Here is a 15262-nt window from a genome sequence, read left to right on the forward strand (position 1 = left end):
GACTCTCATGGAAGTGAAGTGACTGGTAGGATTACCTTATCAGTGGCCTTTTAGGGTTTAAGCCCCAATCTCTAAAGACCTCGTCTAGTGATTCCTTTTCTATACTGCACTGTTATTTATGTAAAAACATTTCCAACTCTGATATATGATATTTAACAGACAAATGTCCCCTCTCTTTAAACTGCATTTAAGGTTTATGGAAACCAGAAAGGGTAGGCAATATCTTGGGAAAAGATAATCTTATTGATTCAGACAATAAGGCATATCTTTTTTTCCAGGAGTAGGGGTAGACGTGGTGCCTCACAGAAACACTTCTGCACACTTTAGGGCTAGGAGATATAATTGTCAATGTAGAACAGATGAAACTTAACAAGCACTTATGAAAATTGAATCTTTTAATATCTGGCTAGATACGCACCAAAATCTAAACAAATTTACTGGTGACTTCTGAGAAAACTAGGAAGAATTTGGATGAAACACATGCAGCACTACCTAATAGGAAAAGCAGTGGTTTTGTTATTTATTTATTTATTTATTTATTTATTTATTTATTTATTTATTTAACAGAGAGAGACACAGCAAAAGAAGGACAACAAGCAGGGGGAGGGTCAGAGGGAGAGGCAGGCTTCCCGCCGAGCAGGGAGCCCGATGCAGGGCTCGATCCCAGGACCCTGGGATCATGACCTGAGCCGAAGGCAGACGCTTCATGACTGAGCCATCCAGGTGCCCCAGACCAGTGGTTTTAGAGAAAACCAGATAGGTTCAAATCCCATTTATGCAACATATTTGCTTTTCCTAAGTTTCAGGTTTTTCTACCTTATACAGCGGGTAACAGGACTGATACTGCAATTTTGTTAAAAGTGTTATAGATAATATATGAAAATGTACAGCACAGTGCCTGGTACAAAGTAAATCCTCATCCTTGAGGAATATGGTTATTATTCTTATTCATAATGTTATTAAATATACCATAAAATCACAACTCACTCTCAGACTGGCAATGTGTCTTGTTTTGCAAATATGACAACAGTAATTTTTCTCACCTTGTATAGAAAGAAACCTCAAACCTGAGAAACATTTTTATAAAATTATAACAGTTGTGCACATATGAATTTCTATTTTGATCCTAGCAGACTAAGTTTTAGACCAATTAGCCTAAAGTGGTTATTGTCAATTGAAATTTTTTGAACAAGTGTTTCAATGTCTAATCAAATTGCAGTGAACATTATCTGTCAAAATGGGATACGTTCTTTGTTTCAATATTAACAAAATGAGCTATTAAAAAAGGAGGCTTGGATTGCAGTACTTTAATTTTTGTTTTAATTTGGGAGTTTAGAAGTAGAAACTTTAAAAATATGAAAGGGATACATAATTATGAAGCTAATGTATATGTTTATCATAAAAAGTGTAATAGGGAATGTACATAATGATCAACATTATAAAGATTTTGTACATGAGCCAGGTCTTCAATCCTCTTCTGGAAATTTTACATTGTGTAGATCATAAAACTGTATTCATACATAGATTCTTTTGTGCAAGTGGCCGCTATGAAAAATATTTTAAAAGCATTATGGTAAGGCTTAATCACTAGTTATTTTTTCATAGTCTAAAGAAATCAGAGGCATTTCTGATAGAATTAATGACAACAGAAACAATGGTGGGATTTTAGCTCCATTCAGGTCACCCACACCTCGCCAAGAGAAATAGTACAACCCGAACAAAGTAGTTATTATCCCAAACACCGAACATGAGGTTCTATTGGTATTTATATAGCTAACTCTAATTAAAACACCATGAAAACTGTATAATGAAATCCTTTATTCTAAAATGTGTTTTTTCTGGGGGGGAGGGGTTGGATTTCAAACTCTTTAAATTCTTTTTTTTTAAGATTTTATTTATTTAGGGGTGCCTGGGTGGCTCAGTCGTTAAGCGTCTGCCTTCGGCTCAGGTCATGATCCCAGGGTCCTGGGATGAGCCCCGCATCGGGCTCCCTGCTCCGTGGGAAGCCTGCTTCTCCCTCTCCCTCTCTCCCTGCTTGTGTTCCCTCTCTCGCTTTGTCTCTCTCTCTCTCTCAAATAAATAAATAAGATCTTTTAAAAAAAAGATCTTATTTATTTATTTGAGAGAGAGAGAGCATGAGCAGGGGGAGTGGCATAGGGAGAAGCAGACTTCCCGCTGAGCAGGGAGCCCAACGTGGGGCTCTATCCCAGGACCCTGGAATCATGCCCTGAGCCAAAGGCGGATGCTTAACTGACTGAGCCACCCGGGCGCCCTTCAAGCTCTTAAAATTCTTAAAATCAAATGTATGTACAGAATACATAGCTATAAACCTGATCATAGGGTATCTGGGAAGTGTGTTTTATAATAGTTCTGTCTAATATCATTGCTTGCCTAAGTGTAAACTAGTTCTAACATCTTTCAAAAGCAAAGTTTTGGGAGCTTATGTGTTTGAAAAGTACTTTTAATGGATTGCTTGCTTTGTTTATTCTTGGCTCAAGGCAGAAGCATCTTGACATTTACATTGCTATTTTCCTGCTCTCAAGGATGCTAACAAAAAATTGTCTTGGCTTAGATTAGCTTGAAATTGTCCTCTGAACTTCTAGGCCATTCCAGCTATCTTGGAAACGAATTCCTTTTTTATGAACCTGCTCCCACATTCTATAGGGACACAGAGTCTGAGACCCCCCCAAACAGGTACAAGCAGTTGTACACACTGTCCTTCAACTTACAAATAAGTTTCTGTTCCCAAAACCCCTGATGAAGGCCATTGTTTGGAACTCACATGAATCCCCCAGAGAAATAATATTATAAAGGTAGTTGTTTGCATAGCACCCACAGACTACTTAACGGCAGTGTAGCTGAAATACCACACATTTAGAAAGAACAATAGGACAATATTACAGTATAACTGGTAGTTTTGTTTTAAGCATCATAATTAGCCTTTAATTTATTTCAAATGATGGTGCTTGAGGATGTTCACTTTCCCAGAGCTCCATTTCTGCCAAGCAGCTAGCATTCAACATTGACTCACGCTTTTTTCCTTCTCAGTTCCCCACATTCTCAAATCAAAACTCAGGTGCATGGGGCACCTGAGTGGCTCAGTCCGTTAAGCATCTGACTCTTGTTTTCAGCTCAGGTCAGGATCTCGGGGTCTTGAGATCCAGCACCCCCCACCTCCAGGCTCAATGGGGAGTCAGCTTGAAGATTTTCTCCCCCTGCCCCAGCCCCCACTTGCCTGCCCTCTCTCTCTCTCTTTAAATAAATAAAAAATAAAAAATAAATCTTTAAATAAAATACTGCAATACAGATGCAATGGATGGATTATCGAATCTTTTCCCCAAAGCCACACCAAATTTCTGATCCTTTGGTAAAATCATCCTCTAATCCCATATAATCAGTTACTAGTGCAGTAATGCATATGTCTGTCTGTCTGTCTGTATATTTCATAATGGGGAGGGAGAGAAACCCTTATTAGCTTTTGCTGTTTAACTGCTGACTCTTTAAATATGTAGAGACTAAACATGGGATCTTACCCAGAGAACCTCTTCCAATGTACGAATGTGAGGCCATGGTAATGTCTTTCACACTCATACATTGCAGCTGTCTATTAATAAATCTTCGCCAATCACATTTTTGCTGAGAGCAATTTTAACATCCCATGGTTTTCTATTTGTACACTAAAAGTTTAAAATCAAAGATCTTTCTATGTCTGTGCAGCTTAGTGTAGTCACTTAAAATAAAGGAGATAGCTGTAGTTAGGACTTTCCTATTTTTAAGACTATTTATTTATTTCAAAGATTTTATTTATTAATTATTTGAGAGAGAGTGAGAGTTAGAGAGCCCAAGCAGTGGGGAGAGCAGCAGAGGCAGAGGGAAAAGCAGACTCCCCCCTGAACAGGGAGCCTGATGCAGGACTCGTCCTGGGATCATGACCTGAGCTGAAGGCAGACGTTTAACCGACTGAGCCACCAGGCACCCCTTTTTTTAAGACTATTTAGTTTGGTATAGGGGCAAGTGAAGAAAGGAGGCATAGAAACAGAACAGTAGCCTCAAGAACTCATGCCCTTTAAGGGCACCTGGATGGCTCAATTGGTTAAGCGTCTGCCTTCGGCTCAGGTCATGATCTCAGGGTCCTGGGAGTGAGCCACGCATCGGGCTCCCTGCTCAGTGGGGAGCCTGCTTCTCCCTCTGCCTCTGCCTGCTGCCCCCCGCACCCCCGTGCTCTCTCTCTTTCTCTCTATCAAATAAATAAATAAAATCCTTAAAAAAAAAGGATTCTAAAAATTTGGGACAAGGCCAAACATTTTGGGGAGATTTTCTAAAATAAGCTAGGAAGATTGCATATTCTATAAGATATTAAATTTCAAGCATGCAATGGCTGGTGCCCAGATCTAAAAAGTCGTTCAAACTTCAACACTTCAAAACATAAAAGGGAGAATCTGCCCCGAAAGACTATGCTGCTTGCAGTGCTGTTTCCTAAACACATAAAAAAATGTGGTTTGAAAGAAGGCTTTCCTACTGGAAAAGGTTTGTCATTTAGAGTGTCCACATTTATTTTGGAAGCTAACACTATTTTAAATACTATATCCACTCTTTTTAAAAACTGCATGTTTAATTCTATCCCATCCCAAACTTTTTATTTTCTGTGGGATCTTATAATTCCTCAATATGGAAGCTTTTAGCAAATGTTTAAGGGAAAGGACTGTATAATAAAAATTAAAAATGAAAGAAAAATTTCACTGTAGTGACCCTGGGGAAAGAGAATGTGTGTTACTGAATTTTTAACTATTTCTCCTTTGGTTAAAAGAGATATGAGGAAGAAGTTTTGGAATCCAGAACACTATCAAAGTCAGAAGTTAAAACAACAGAATGGAATAAAAGTTACTTTTATTTTGTAATATTTGTATAGAATTCTAGAGTTTAAAAATTATTTTCTCACATTTTATCCTCACTTCATCTAGTGTTATCTCAGTATTTTATCTAAATTTATCCTAATATGAATAGACCTTTGAGGTTTTCTATTTTCTTGAGAAACTGACTTTCAGAGTTACTATTTAGCTTGCTCTAAGCCATGCAAGTAGTAAAAGGTAAGTTTTCCCATTCAAACTCCTTCCTACTTTTATAAATCCCAAATCTTTTTATAAATCCCAAACAATATCACTGCTGCATGATGGTTTTAATTCTGCAAACTCTTCTGTGAACAAGTGAGCTGTTGATAGTAAAAGGCAGTATTAAAGTATATTGTATGGCAAAAGAGGAAAGGCAATTCAATAGAGAAAGGATAGTCTTTTCAACAATTAGTGCTGGAACTACTAGACATCCATGTGCAAAAATAATGCATCTGGATATAGACCTGCACTAGTCACAAAAATTAACTCAAAATGTATCATTGACCTTTTATAAAATGTAAAACTATGAAACTCCTAGAAGAAAACATAGGAGAAAATCGGGGTGAGCTTGGGTTTGATGATGAACTTTTAGATTCAACGTTAAAAGCACAACCCATTAAAGAAAAAGTTGATGAGTTGGATTTCATTAAAATGAACACTTCTGCTTCACAAAAGAGACTGATGAGAGAATGAAAAGACAGGCATATCTGATAAAAGACTCGTATCCAAAATATAGAAAGAACTTTTAAAACTGAACAATAAGAAAGCCAACAACTTAACAAGAGTCAAAAGACACTTCACCAAAGAAGTTACATAGATGGAAAATAAGCATATGAAAAGATTCTCAATATCATATTTCATTAGAGAATTGCAATTAAAATAATGAGATACCAATACTCATCTATTAGAATGGCTAAAACCCAGAATACTAACAACAAATGCTGGTGAGGATATGGAGCAACCAAAAGTTTCATTCACTGCTAAGGGGGAACTGCAAAATGCTACACCCACTTCGGAAAACAGTTTGGCAGTTTCCTACAAAGCTAAACATAGGCTGACCATATGATCCAGCAGTTGTGCTCCTTGGTATTTACCAAAATCAGTTGAAAGTGTACATCCACACAGACCTGCACACGAATACATACAGCAGCTTTATTCATAATTGCCAAACGTTGAAAGAAACCAAGTGCCCTTTAATAGGTGAATAGATAAGCAAACTGTGGTATATCCATACAATGAAACATTATTCAGTGATAAAAATAAATTAATATAGAAAAGACTCAATCACATTGCTAACTAAGGAAGCCAATCTAACATACTGTATGATCAAATGATAGTACATTCTGGAAATACAAACAGTAAACCCTAACATAAACTATTAGTGCTAATATATTAATGTTGCCTCATCAACTGTGACAAATGTACCACACTAGAGCAAGATGTTAATAATAGGAATAACAGTGAAACTGTGCCTTGTGGGTGGGGGAAGTGTGAGTGTGTGTGTGTGTGTGTGTGTGTGTGTGTGTGTGTGTGTGTATGAGAGAGAGAGAGAAAGGTTATAGGAAAATTGTATGTTCTGCTCAATTCTTCTCTAAACCTAAAACTTTTCTAAAAAAGACTTCCTTTCTTTCTTCCCCCTTTTTTTTAATATACTGTAGTAGAGAATGAATAGGTTCACTGGGTCACACTGCTTACTCTGCCTTTGCAGAATAATAACTACCAGGAGTTAAAAAGGAACCAACAACAAAACAGATGCCACAAGCTCCCATCTCCAGACGATGCCCGTTCCCAGGAGTAGTAGAGCAGTACGTACTGGAGTTATATAGAAAAGGAAGAGGAGAGATGAAAGACTCAGAGTTTTTAAGAAAATGCATAATCTTTTCCCTTTTCAGGGACAATGAGTCAAATTTTACCTTGTGGGATTTTGACTGTAGTAATAATTTTGAGAAGCTTTGTAGTTTCTAATGTGCTTTCCCTTACAGGGTCCCTGATCATATACATTGCTTCATCTGCTTCCCACTGCCTACTAAGCTCGGTATCTCTGGAGAACTTTGCAGCTTTTCATTATATCATTGCAATCTATCACTGTATTGTTTCCTGCTCCCCCCCTCAGGATTAGAAGAATTCCCTGATTATAGAGGTGAAGCTTAATACTGTGTGTGAGTGCCCATTGAATCAGATTCTTGGAGCTAAAAGGGAGTTTAGAAATTATCTTTATCAACACGTGATCACATAATCACCCTGAGACCCAGAGATACCGAGCGACTTAACTAAGCGGCTGGAGACATGGACAGAGAAGAGGCACATCCTTGCTTCATCAGCCTAGGCTGAAGGGAATCCTAAAAAAAACAACCCGAAATAAGATTCTCAAAGCCATTCAATCCCTAAATTCATTAATTCTTCCTTAGCATCATCTCCCAAATCAGCCCTTTGTTCTTCATTCCTGACACTAATATGCTCCGTCAGTTTCTCAGCACGCCATGCAGTTCTTACACCTAGAGTCTTCCTGAAGGTTTCTGTTCTCTTCCAGCTCCAGGACGAGAGAAATCTTCCTAATGATGCAGATTTCTTCATGGCTTCCTTTGTGTAAAAAATGAAGTTCAAACCTCTCAACAGAGAATTTAAAGTACTCCACAATTTCATTCCTTCATATCTCTCCATAGTTACGATCCTAATAGCCATTCAAACTATTCCACTTCTTCTCTACTCTCTGGTACACGATGTACAATCTCTCTTTTGTGCTTTTCTTCACACCATCCTCTCCTAGAAGTGCTTCCTTTCTTAGTCAGTTTGGGCTACTATAATAGAATATTACAGACTAGGTGGCTTATAAACAACCCAAACTTATTTTTCACAGTTCTGGAGGATGAAAGGTGTAAGATCACAGTCCTGACAGATTTGGAATCTGGTGAGAGTCCGTTTCCTGGTCCACAGACATCTTGTCTTCACAAGGCAGGAAATGGCAAGGGGGGGTCTCTGCAGTCTCTTTTACAAAGGGCACTAATCCCGCTCATGAGGGAGGGTAGAGCCTCCCAAAGGTCCCACCACTGAATATCATCCCACTGAGGATCATGCTTCAACATATAAATTTTGGGGGAAGAAAAACATTCAGTCTATAGCACCTCATAATTTAATGGACATCCTATCATTTCCTTAAGCCCAGATAAATTTCCCCCTTCCCCTAAAAAGTCATTCTGGACCATCACAAGATAAAAACTTCTCTCTTCACTGAATCCCAACAACACTTCTTGCCTGTAGTATTCATTAGGAAATTTGCATAAGTATTCTTCGATTTTTTTTTATTTTTGATTTATACAGTTTACGTCTTAAACTTCTTAAATGTAGGGATGTTATATTGTCAGTTTCCATCAATATGCTTACACAGAGCAATGTTTGATGAGGGTTTATTTATGAGAAAGACAACACATTTTACATGCAACATCACAGAATTTCAAAATCTTTGAATCTTCTGATGCTGAATTATGGAGAAAATTGCTTCACATATTCCAAAAATAATGTTTCGGTGTTTAGTGACACTTTGGTTGAGGCAGTATCCTTTGGGACACAACCCAAATTCTAAATGAAATATTTAGCTTTATACAATGAACTTCTGTCAACAACTTTCTTGAAAAACAAATTACTTTTGACTTCCTCCTTGTCTATTTGATGAGAATTGTCATAACACCATCAGGTTGAAGAGTAAGATTCTTACATGAATAACATCTCTAAAGGTTATTTAATGTTAGAAAAAATGAATCTTGTTCACCAAATGTTCTTTTATATGATGTCATTAACAATTTTATCTTTACTCCATATGGTTATCATTATAATCAATTTTTCCATTTTCTTAAACTGCATATGATCTTGTCACACCCATTTTTGTACTTTGAACATTTCCTCCCCCATAAAGGAAGAGCTTACAAGGATTGAGAGTAGAAAATCTACTGTAATTTTGAAATTTTTGCTTCAAGAACATTTAGAAATACGAATTCTCTACTAAGAGAAAACATGAAGTAGGATGATTTGTTACATATTTCAGAAGTGAAGTAAAAATTCATGACAATCTTGGGATAAAGGTCAGTCAGATAAATCAAAATGAGGCTATCTATTTGCATCTATCTATTTAAATCTATTTGCCGTTGGCATATATATGAATTAATAGGGCCAAAGAGAATAATGGCATACATGTAGTTCTTTAATAACTGTAGCAATAGTTTAAAATAATGTCAAAATATTGAACCATAAGCTTTCAATTCGAAAGTCTATTATGAGTTAGAACATTATCATAATCAAAATTTTGAAGCTTGCACCCTGGGACTGGGATACAAGTTATACCGTAATCATATCACTAACAGGAAAAAGAATCACTTTCTTCATCACTGTTAACTCAAGACAAGATCAGTATTTCCTTTTCCACTCAAAATGTATGATAAATAAATATTATTGAAGTGGTAATGCAAAGTTCTCTGGATGTATACCTCAGACCATAGGGGTCTTCTATAACTAGCGCAAGTGCCAAGGAAGGCAAATGGTGAATGTGTTTACTATATCATGATATATAAAACTATATTCTTAATGTATGATTTTTATTAATTTCTGAATTTTTCATAAATTAAAAGTGAGGGAAATTTTTATATTCTAAAATATAATTTCCTTATTCTGATTATGACTTTTTAGTAATGCTAAATTTAATAATGTGGCTTAATTATTTCTTTAGCTGGTATTATACCTACCATACACTATATTTTACTCAGTTACCTTGTTCATTCTGTTTCTCCATCCCCACCTCTGGAATATAACCACATCAGAGCAGGTGTTATTAACTTGAGGCAACTTCTATGTCTCGGGTGCTTACAAGAGTGTCTTAAAGGTATCTCTTGTAATAAGTTAACATTTTCCAAAGTCTTATAAGGTGGAGTCATAGTGTTAGAAGAAATGATATAAGAATTTTATTTTATTTTTTTTAAAGATTTTATTTATTTGACAGAGAGAGAGACAGCCAGAAAGAGAACACAAGCAGGGGGAACAGGAGAGGGAGAAGCAGGCTTCCTGCAGAGCAGGGAGCCTGATGCGGGGCTCGATCCCAGGACCATGGGATCATGACCTGAGCCAAAGGCAGATGCTTAACCATCTGAGCTACCCAGGCGCCCCAATATAAGGATTTTAAACGAGAATTTTGAGTTTAAAATCATAAAGGAAAATCACCAAATATCAGAACTAGGAAAGATTTTTTATTTTAAACAGGTCTCATTCTACCATCGCTGTAGAAATTAAGATGCAGAGAGATCAAGTGTTTTGTCAGATCAGAGAATGTTGGTACTAAAGGCCACCTTAAACCTCATACAGTCAAAATACTTAGAGCTACTTAGGCTATGCTTTAATGCATGCAGTGGTAGTGAACTCACTATCACTGATGAGTTCACTACCCTATAAAAGTATCACATTTCATCTTTTAAGAACACTATTTGTCAGAAACTTCTTTCTTAGATGTAATTGAGATGTGTATTCCTGTGCTTCGATTCTTTAGTCCTAATTGTATCCTTCAGTCATGCACAGTATGTCTAGTCCAGGGTATTTTTAATGTTATATGTTATGTATATATATATATATATATATATATATATATATATATACATGTACATACACACACATGTAAAGTGATGTGGTGCAAAAGTATAAATTTGATGTCCTTTATGAATGAGAGCTTCGGGCTAAAAAGTTTTCCTGCCTCACTATTTTTCCAATACCTCTTTGCCTCCTGCCTTTTCTCACATACTCACATGCATATATACACACACAAGACATAAACACACACACATACGTTAAGCTGTTATACACATATGCACATTGCATATGCATCCATTCACGAAAAGGTGTATTTATATTTTGTGTCTTGTAGGAAAATCAAAAACTTAAATAAGAATATATAAAATAAGTTATAATCTTTCAAACTCCATTTTCCCTCTCTGTTTAATCTCTACTATATTAGGAACCATAAAATAAAAACCATGTTGTTCTTCTCTCATCCTCTAAAAGCCAAAATTTAATCCCCCTTCCATATCAAAATGGGTTTATTAAAGTATCTATTAAAATTGCTAAAATGTTTCTAGAAGTCACTCTGTTGTGACCCTCCAACTAATATCTCTAATCTGGTCTTTCCAGATCCATCTAAATTCCACTCTCCTCTGAATAGTAAACTTATTTAGCTCTCTCAACAGGGAGCTTCTAGAACTAAATGCAATACTCTAATTGTGGTCTTACTAGGAAGAACAGTATAAGCTTCTCTCCTGATTCATTCAAGAAAGTGTATTTTTCCCAGTACAACCTATAATCCCATTTGGTTTTCCTATAGCCATATCATGTCTGACTCATACTGAGCTTAATGTCAAAAAAAATTCTTAGTCATTTTCTATATGATGCTGCTAAGCCATTTTCCTTTATTCTATACTCATGCAGTTGAAATTTCCTTTGGGTAGGAGAATGGTCCTCAAATTGTACATATAATAATTACTCATATAACTACACATAATAACTGCATTAAAAAATAGTGTCAACTGTTTCTTTTGCTGTGCAAAAGCTTTTTAACTTGATGAAGTCCCAATAGTTCATTTTGCCCTTGCTTCCCTTGCCTTTGGTGATGTTTCTAGGAAGAAGTTGCTGTGGCTGAGGTCAAAGAGGTTGCTGCCTGTGTTCTCCTCTAGGATTTTGATGGATTCCTGTCTCACACTTAGGTCTTTCATCTATTTTGAGTCTCTTTTTGTGTGTGGTGTAAGGAAATGGTCCAGTTTCATTCTTCTGCATGTGGCTGTCCAATTTTCCCAACACCATTTGTTGAAGAGACTGTCTTTTTTCCATTGGACATTCTTTCCTGCTTTGTTGAAAATTAGTTGATCATAGAGTTGAGGGTCCATTTCTGGGCTGTCTATTCTGTTCCACTGATCTATGTGTCTGTTTTTGTGCCAGTACCATACTGTCTTGATGATTACAGCTTTGTAATAGAGCTGGAAGTCCGGAATCATGATGCCACCAGCTTTGCTTTTCTTTTTCAACATTCCTCTGGCTATTCAGGGTCTTTTCTGGTTTCATATAAATTTTAGTATTATTTGTTCCATTTCTTTGAAAAAAGTGGACGGTATGTTGATAGGGATTGCATTAAGTATGTAGATTGCTCTAGGTAGGATTGACATCCTCATAATATTTGTTCTTCCAATCCATGAGCATGGAATGTTTTTCCATTTCTTTGTGCCTCCCTCAGTTTCTTTCATGAGTATTTTATAGTTTTCTGAGTACAGATTCTTTGCCTCTTTGGTTAGATTTATTCCTAGGTATCTTATGGTTTTGGGTGCAATTGTAAATGGGATTGACTCCTTAATTTCTCTTTCTTCTGTCTTGTTGTTGGTGTATAGGAATGTCACTGATTTCTGTGCATTGATTTTATATCCTGCCACTTTACTGAATTCCTGTATGAGTTCTAGCCAAACTGTGGAAAGAACCAAAATGTCCATCGACAGATGAATGGATAAAGAAGATGTGGTATATATATATCACTGATGAGTTCACTACCCTATAAAAGTATCACATTTCATCTTTTAAGAACACTATTTGTCAGAAACTTCTTTCGTAGATGTAATTGAGATGTGTATATATATATATATATATATATATATACACACACACACACACACAATGGAATATTATGCAGCCATCAAAAGGAATGAAATCTTGCCAGTTGCAATGACATGGATGAAACTGGAGGGTATTACGCTGAGTGAAATAAGTCAATCAGAGAAAGACATGTATCTTATGACCTCACTGATATGAGGAATTCTTAATCTCAGGAAACAAACTGAGAGTTGCTGGAGTGGTGGCGGGTGGGAGGGATGGGGTGGCTGAGTGATAGATATTGGGGAGGGTATGTGCTATGGTGAGCGCTGTGAATTGTGTAAGACTGTTGAATCACAGACCTGTACCTCTGAAACAAATAATACATTATATGTTAAGAAAAAAAGAAGAAGATAGCAGGAGGGGAAGAATGAAGGGGGGGAAATCAGAGGGGGAGACAAACCATGAAAGACTATGGATTCTGAAAAACAAACTTAGGGTTCTAGAGGGGAGGGGGTGGGGGGATGGGTTAGCCTGGTGATGGGTATTAAAGAGGGCACGTTCTGCGTGGAGCACTGGGTGTTATATGCAAACAATGAATCATGGAACGCTACATCAAAAACTAATGATGTAATGTATGGTGATTAATATAACATAATAAAAAATTAATTAAAAAAGAAATAAAAAAGAAATTAAAAAAATAGTGTCATGTTCACAGAAGTTACAAATTCTGAAAGTTAAACATAAAAATTTAATTGAGGGGCATAAACAAACAAAAGTTAAGACACATATCCTACCTATAAAAACCTGGTGGCACTTGCTGTACCAGGAAGTTTTTTTCCATGTCTTGGAGAATGTCATTCAGCATTCGGACACGGAGGGGAATTCTCTCCTTCGGATCATTCGCAGGACGCATCTCATCTGACTGGAAGAGTTCAGCACTCTCCCGCAAGCGTGAGGCCAGGGCTAGCAGTTGAGTGTTGGGTTGATCACCTGGTGAAGATAAATGAGTCCATCTCAGAAGAGACATCCTTAAAGGAGCAAAATAAGCATTCCGTAATCATGATGTCAAAAAGGAACATCAGTTAAACTTTTATAATGTATTAATTCCACCAAAAATATTCTGTCTGAACAATTATATTCTGCTAAGAGTATTAAATTTATTGCTACCACTACTACTACTAATAATAATACTAGGAAATAAGTACTCATTGAGAGACTGCTATGTTCCAGGCACTGTATTGAGCACTTTACATATTTATCTTGTTTAATATTCACCAAAGCTTGAATTGTCATGTCTATTTCATAGCATCTGAGAATTAATTAAGGCAAGCAAATTGTCCTAGGTCATGAAGCAAATAAATGACAGGCCAAAATCAGAAGCCTGATCTTTCTGACTCGAAAATGCATGCTCTTCATGGCGTATCCTGTATTTCTATGGGAAAAAAGATTGTAGAAGAAATTATCTTCTGAGAGGATGAGGTACGTTACTCTGTTGTGATGGGCTCTTTTGCTTTACTAATAATTTCCTGTAATTTGAAGCTGAAATACATCTTTGATTTGAAAATACCCTGAAAACTATCCTATGTAATGTTTGCATTGCTTGATTTTGCTTTTGGGATAATTTTTGTTATGCTTTGTTCCTATTTGTTTGTGTAACTTACTGGAAGTCATTTTGATATGAATGGTGAGAGCAAACATAGGACATTCCTTTGATTAAGAGTAAGGCAGCATTAGTATAGTGATTATGGCCACCAGACCCTGGAGCCAGACCATCTGAGTTCAAATCCCTGCTATACCACTTAGTGGTTGTGTGATGTTGGGCAAGTTATGGAGCTTCAGTATCCTAATCTATAAAATGAATAAAATAATAGCATCTGTTTCATAGATTTTTTTGTGAGGGCTAAATGAATACTTTATAAAGTGTTACAAAAGTATTCCCCTACAGGTAGGCAGTTACTAGCTGATGTGACTTAACACCTTGTTTAAAAAGCATTCTTTTGTTATACCATGAGCGGGGCATTCCCTCATTATCTTCCTGATATTCCCCATCATTTGAGTCAGTCTCTGGGTGAGGCAACAGTTAGTGGTGCCGTTCTCAGGAAACTAGGTACAAATGACTCCAGCAAGGTCAGAAACTCAATACAGAGAATTATGTCAAGTCAAGGTGATGAAATGACCATGGACCTGATAGATCTAAACTGGCTGTCCTGAAAGCATGGCATTGATATAAGCAGATGGAGAGATGAGGAAGCCAAAGGGGACCTTTGCTTGTGGAAGTGTCAGGCAAAAGGGAAAGATCACAAAGGGACTCTTTCCAAGTGAAATTCAAGGGTTACCAGATCCCCAAACAACTTGTCTTTGTGAAAATGCAGATTCCCAGGCCTGCTGAATCTCTCTAGGGGTAGATCCCAGGAATCTCCATGCTACCCAGATTATTACACACATTTTAAAGTTTAAGAAACACTGTAGAGAAGTGATGCGCTAAGGAAAGAAAATCTAGGTTAGAATTATAGCTGATGTATAAAATGCATCTTCATAGAATTACCAACCTCTAACATAGTGATCTTTATTGTCTTTCCCCTTCATCTAATGGGGACTATTTCACGTGTCAATTTCTTTAGAGGCCAGCACAATTCTGACACTCAATAATTGTTTACTAAATAAACAAAGGAGATTCAATAAAGTATTTTTAGAAAAAAATCCAACAACAAAAAACTATGTAGAGGTAAGCAGTTTTCAAGAGAGCTGTAAAGAGATAGCCACTTACA

At 36.7% G+C, this 15262-nt stretch overlaps 1 protein-coding gene across 7 annotated transcripts in view; it reads right to left on the reverse strand.

Annotated features, from left to right (window-relative positions):
* The window catches only part of NAALADL2 (N-acetylated alpha-linked acidic dipeptidase like 2), a 1329911-nt gene that overhangs the window by 32828 nt on the left and 1281821 nt on the right, over window positions 1-15262 (reverse strand). For all 7 annotated transcript variants that reach the window (XM_073897013.1, XM_073897016.1, XM_073897023.1 and 4 more), the window contains one exon: window positions 13289-13484. In XM_073897013.1, the coding sequence (XP_073753114.1) occupies window positions 13289-13484 (196 nt within the window). The remainder of the gene's footprint in view (window positions 1-13288; window positions 13485-15262) is intronic.

The sequence above is a fragment of the Callorhinus ursinus genome, unplaced genomic scaffold (assembly GCF_003265705.2).
Source record: "Callorhinus ursinus isolate GAN/ISIS: 27379988/994484 unplaced genomic scaffold, GSC_fseal_2.0 scaffold1, whole genome shotgun sequence".
Classification (NCBI taxonomy): domain Eukaryota; kingdom Metazoa; phylum Chordata; class Mammalia; order Carnivora; family Otariidae; genus Callorhinus; species Callorhinus ursinus.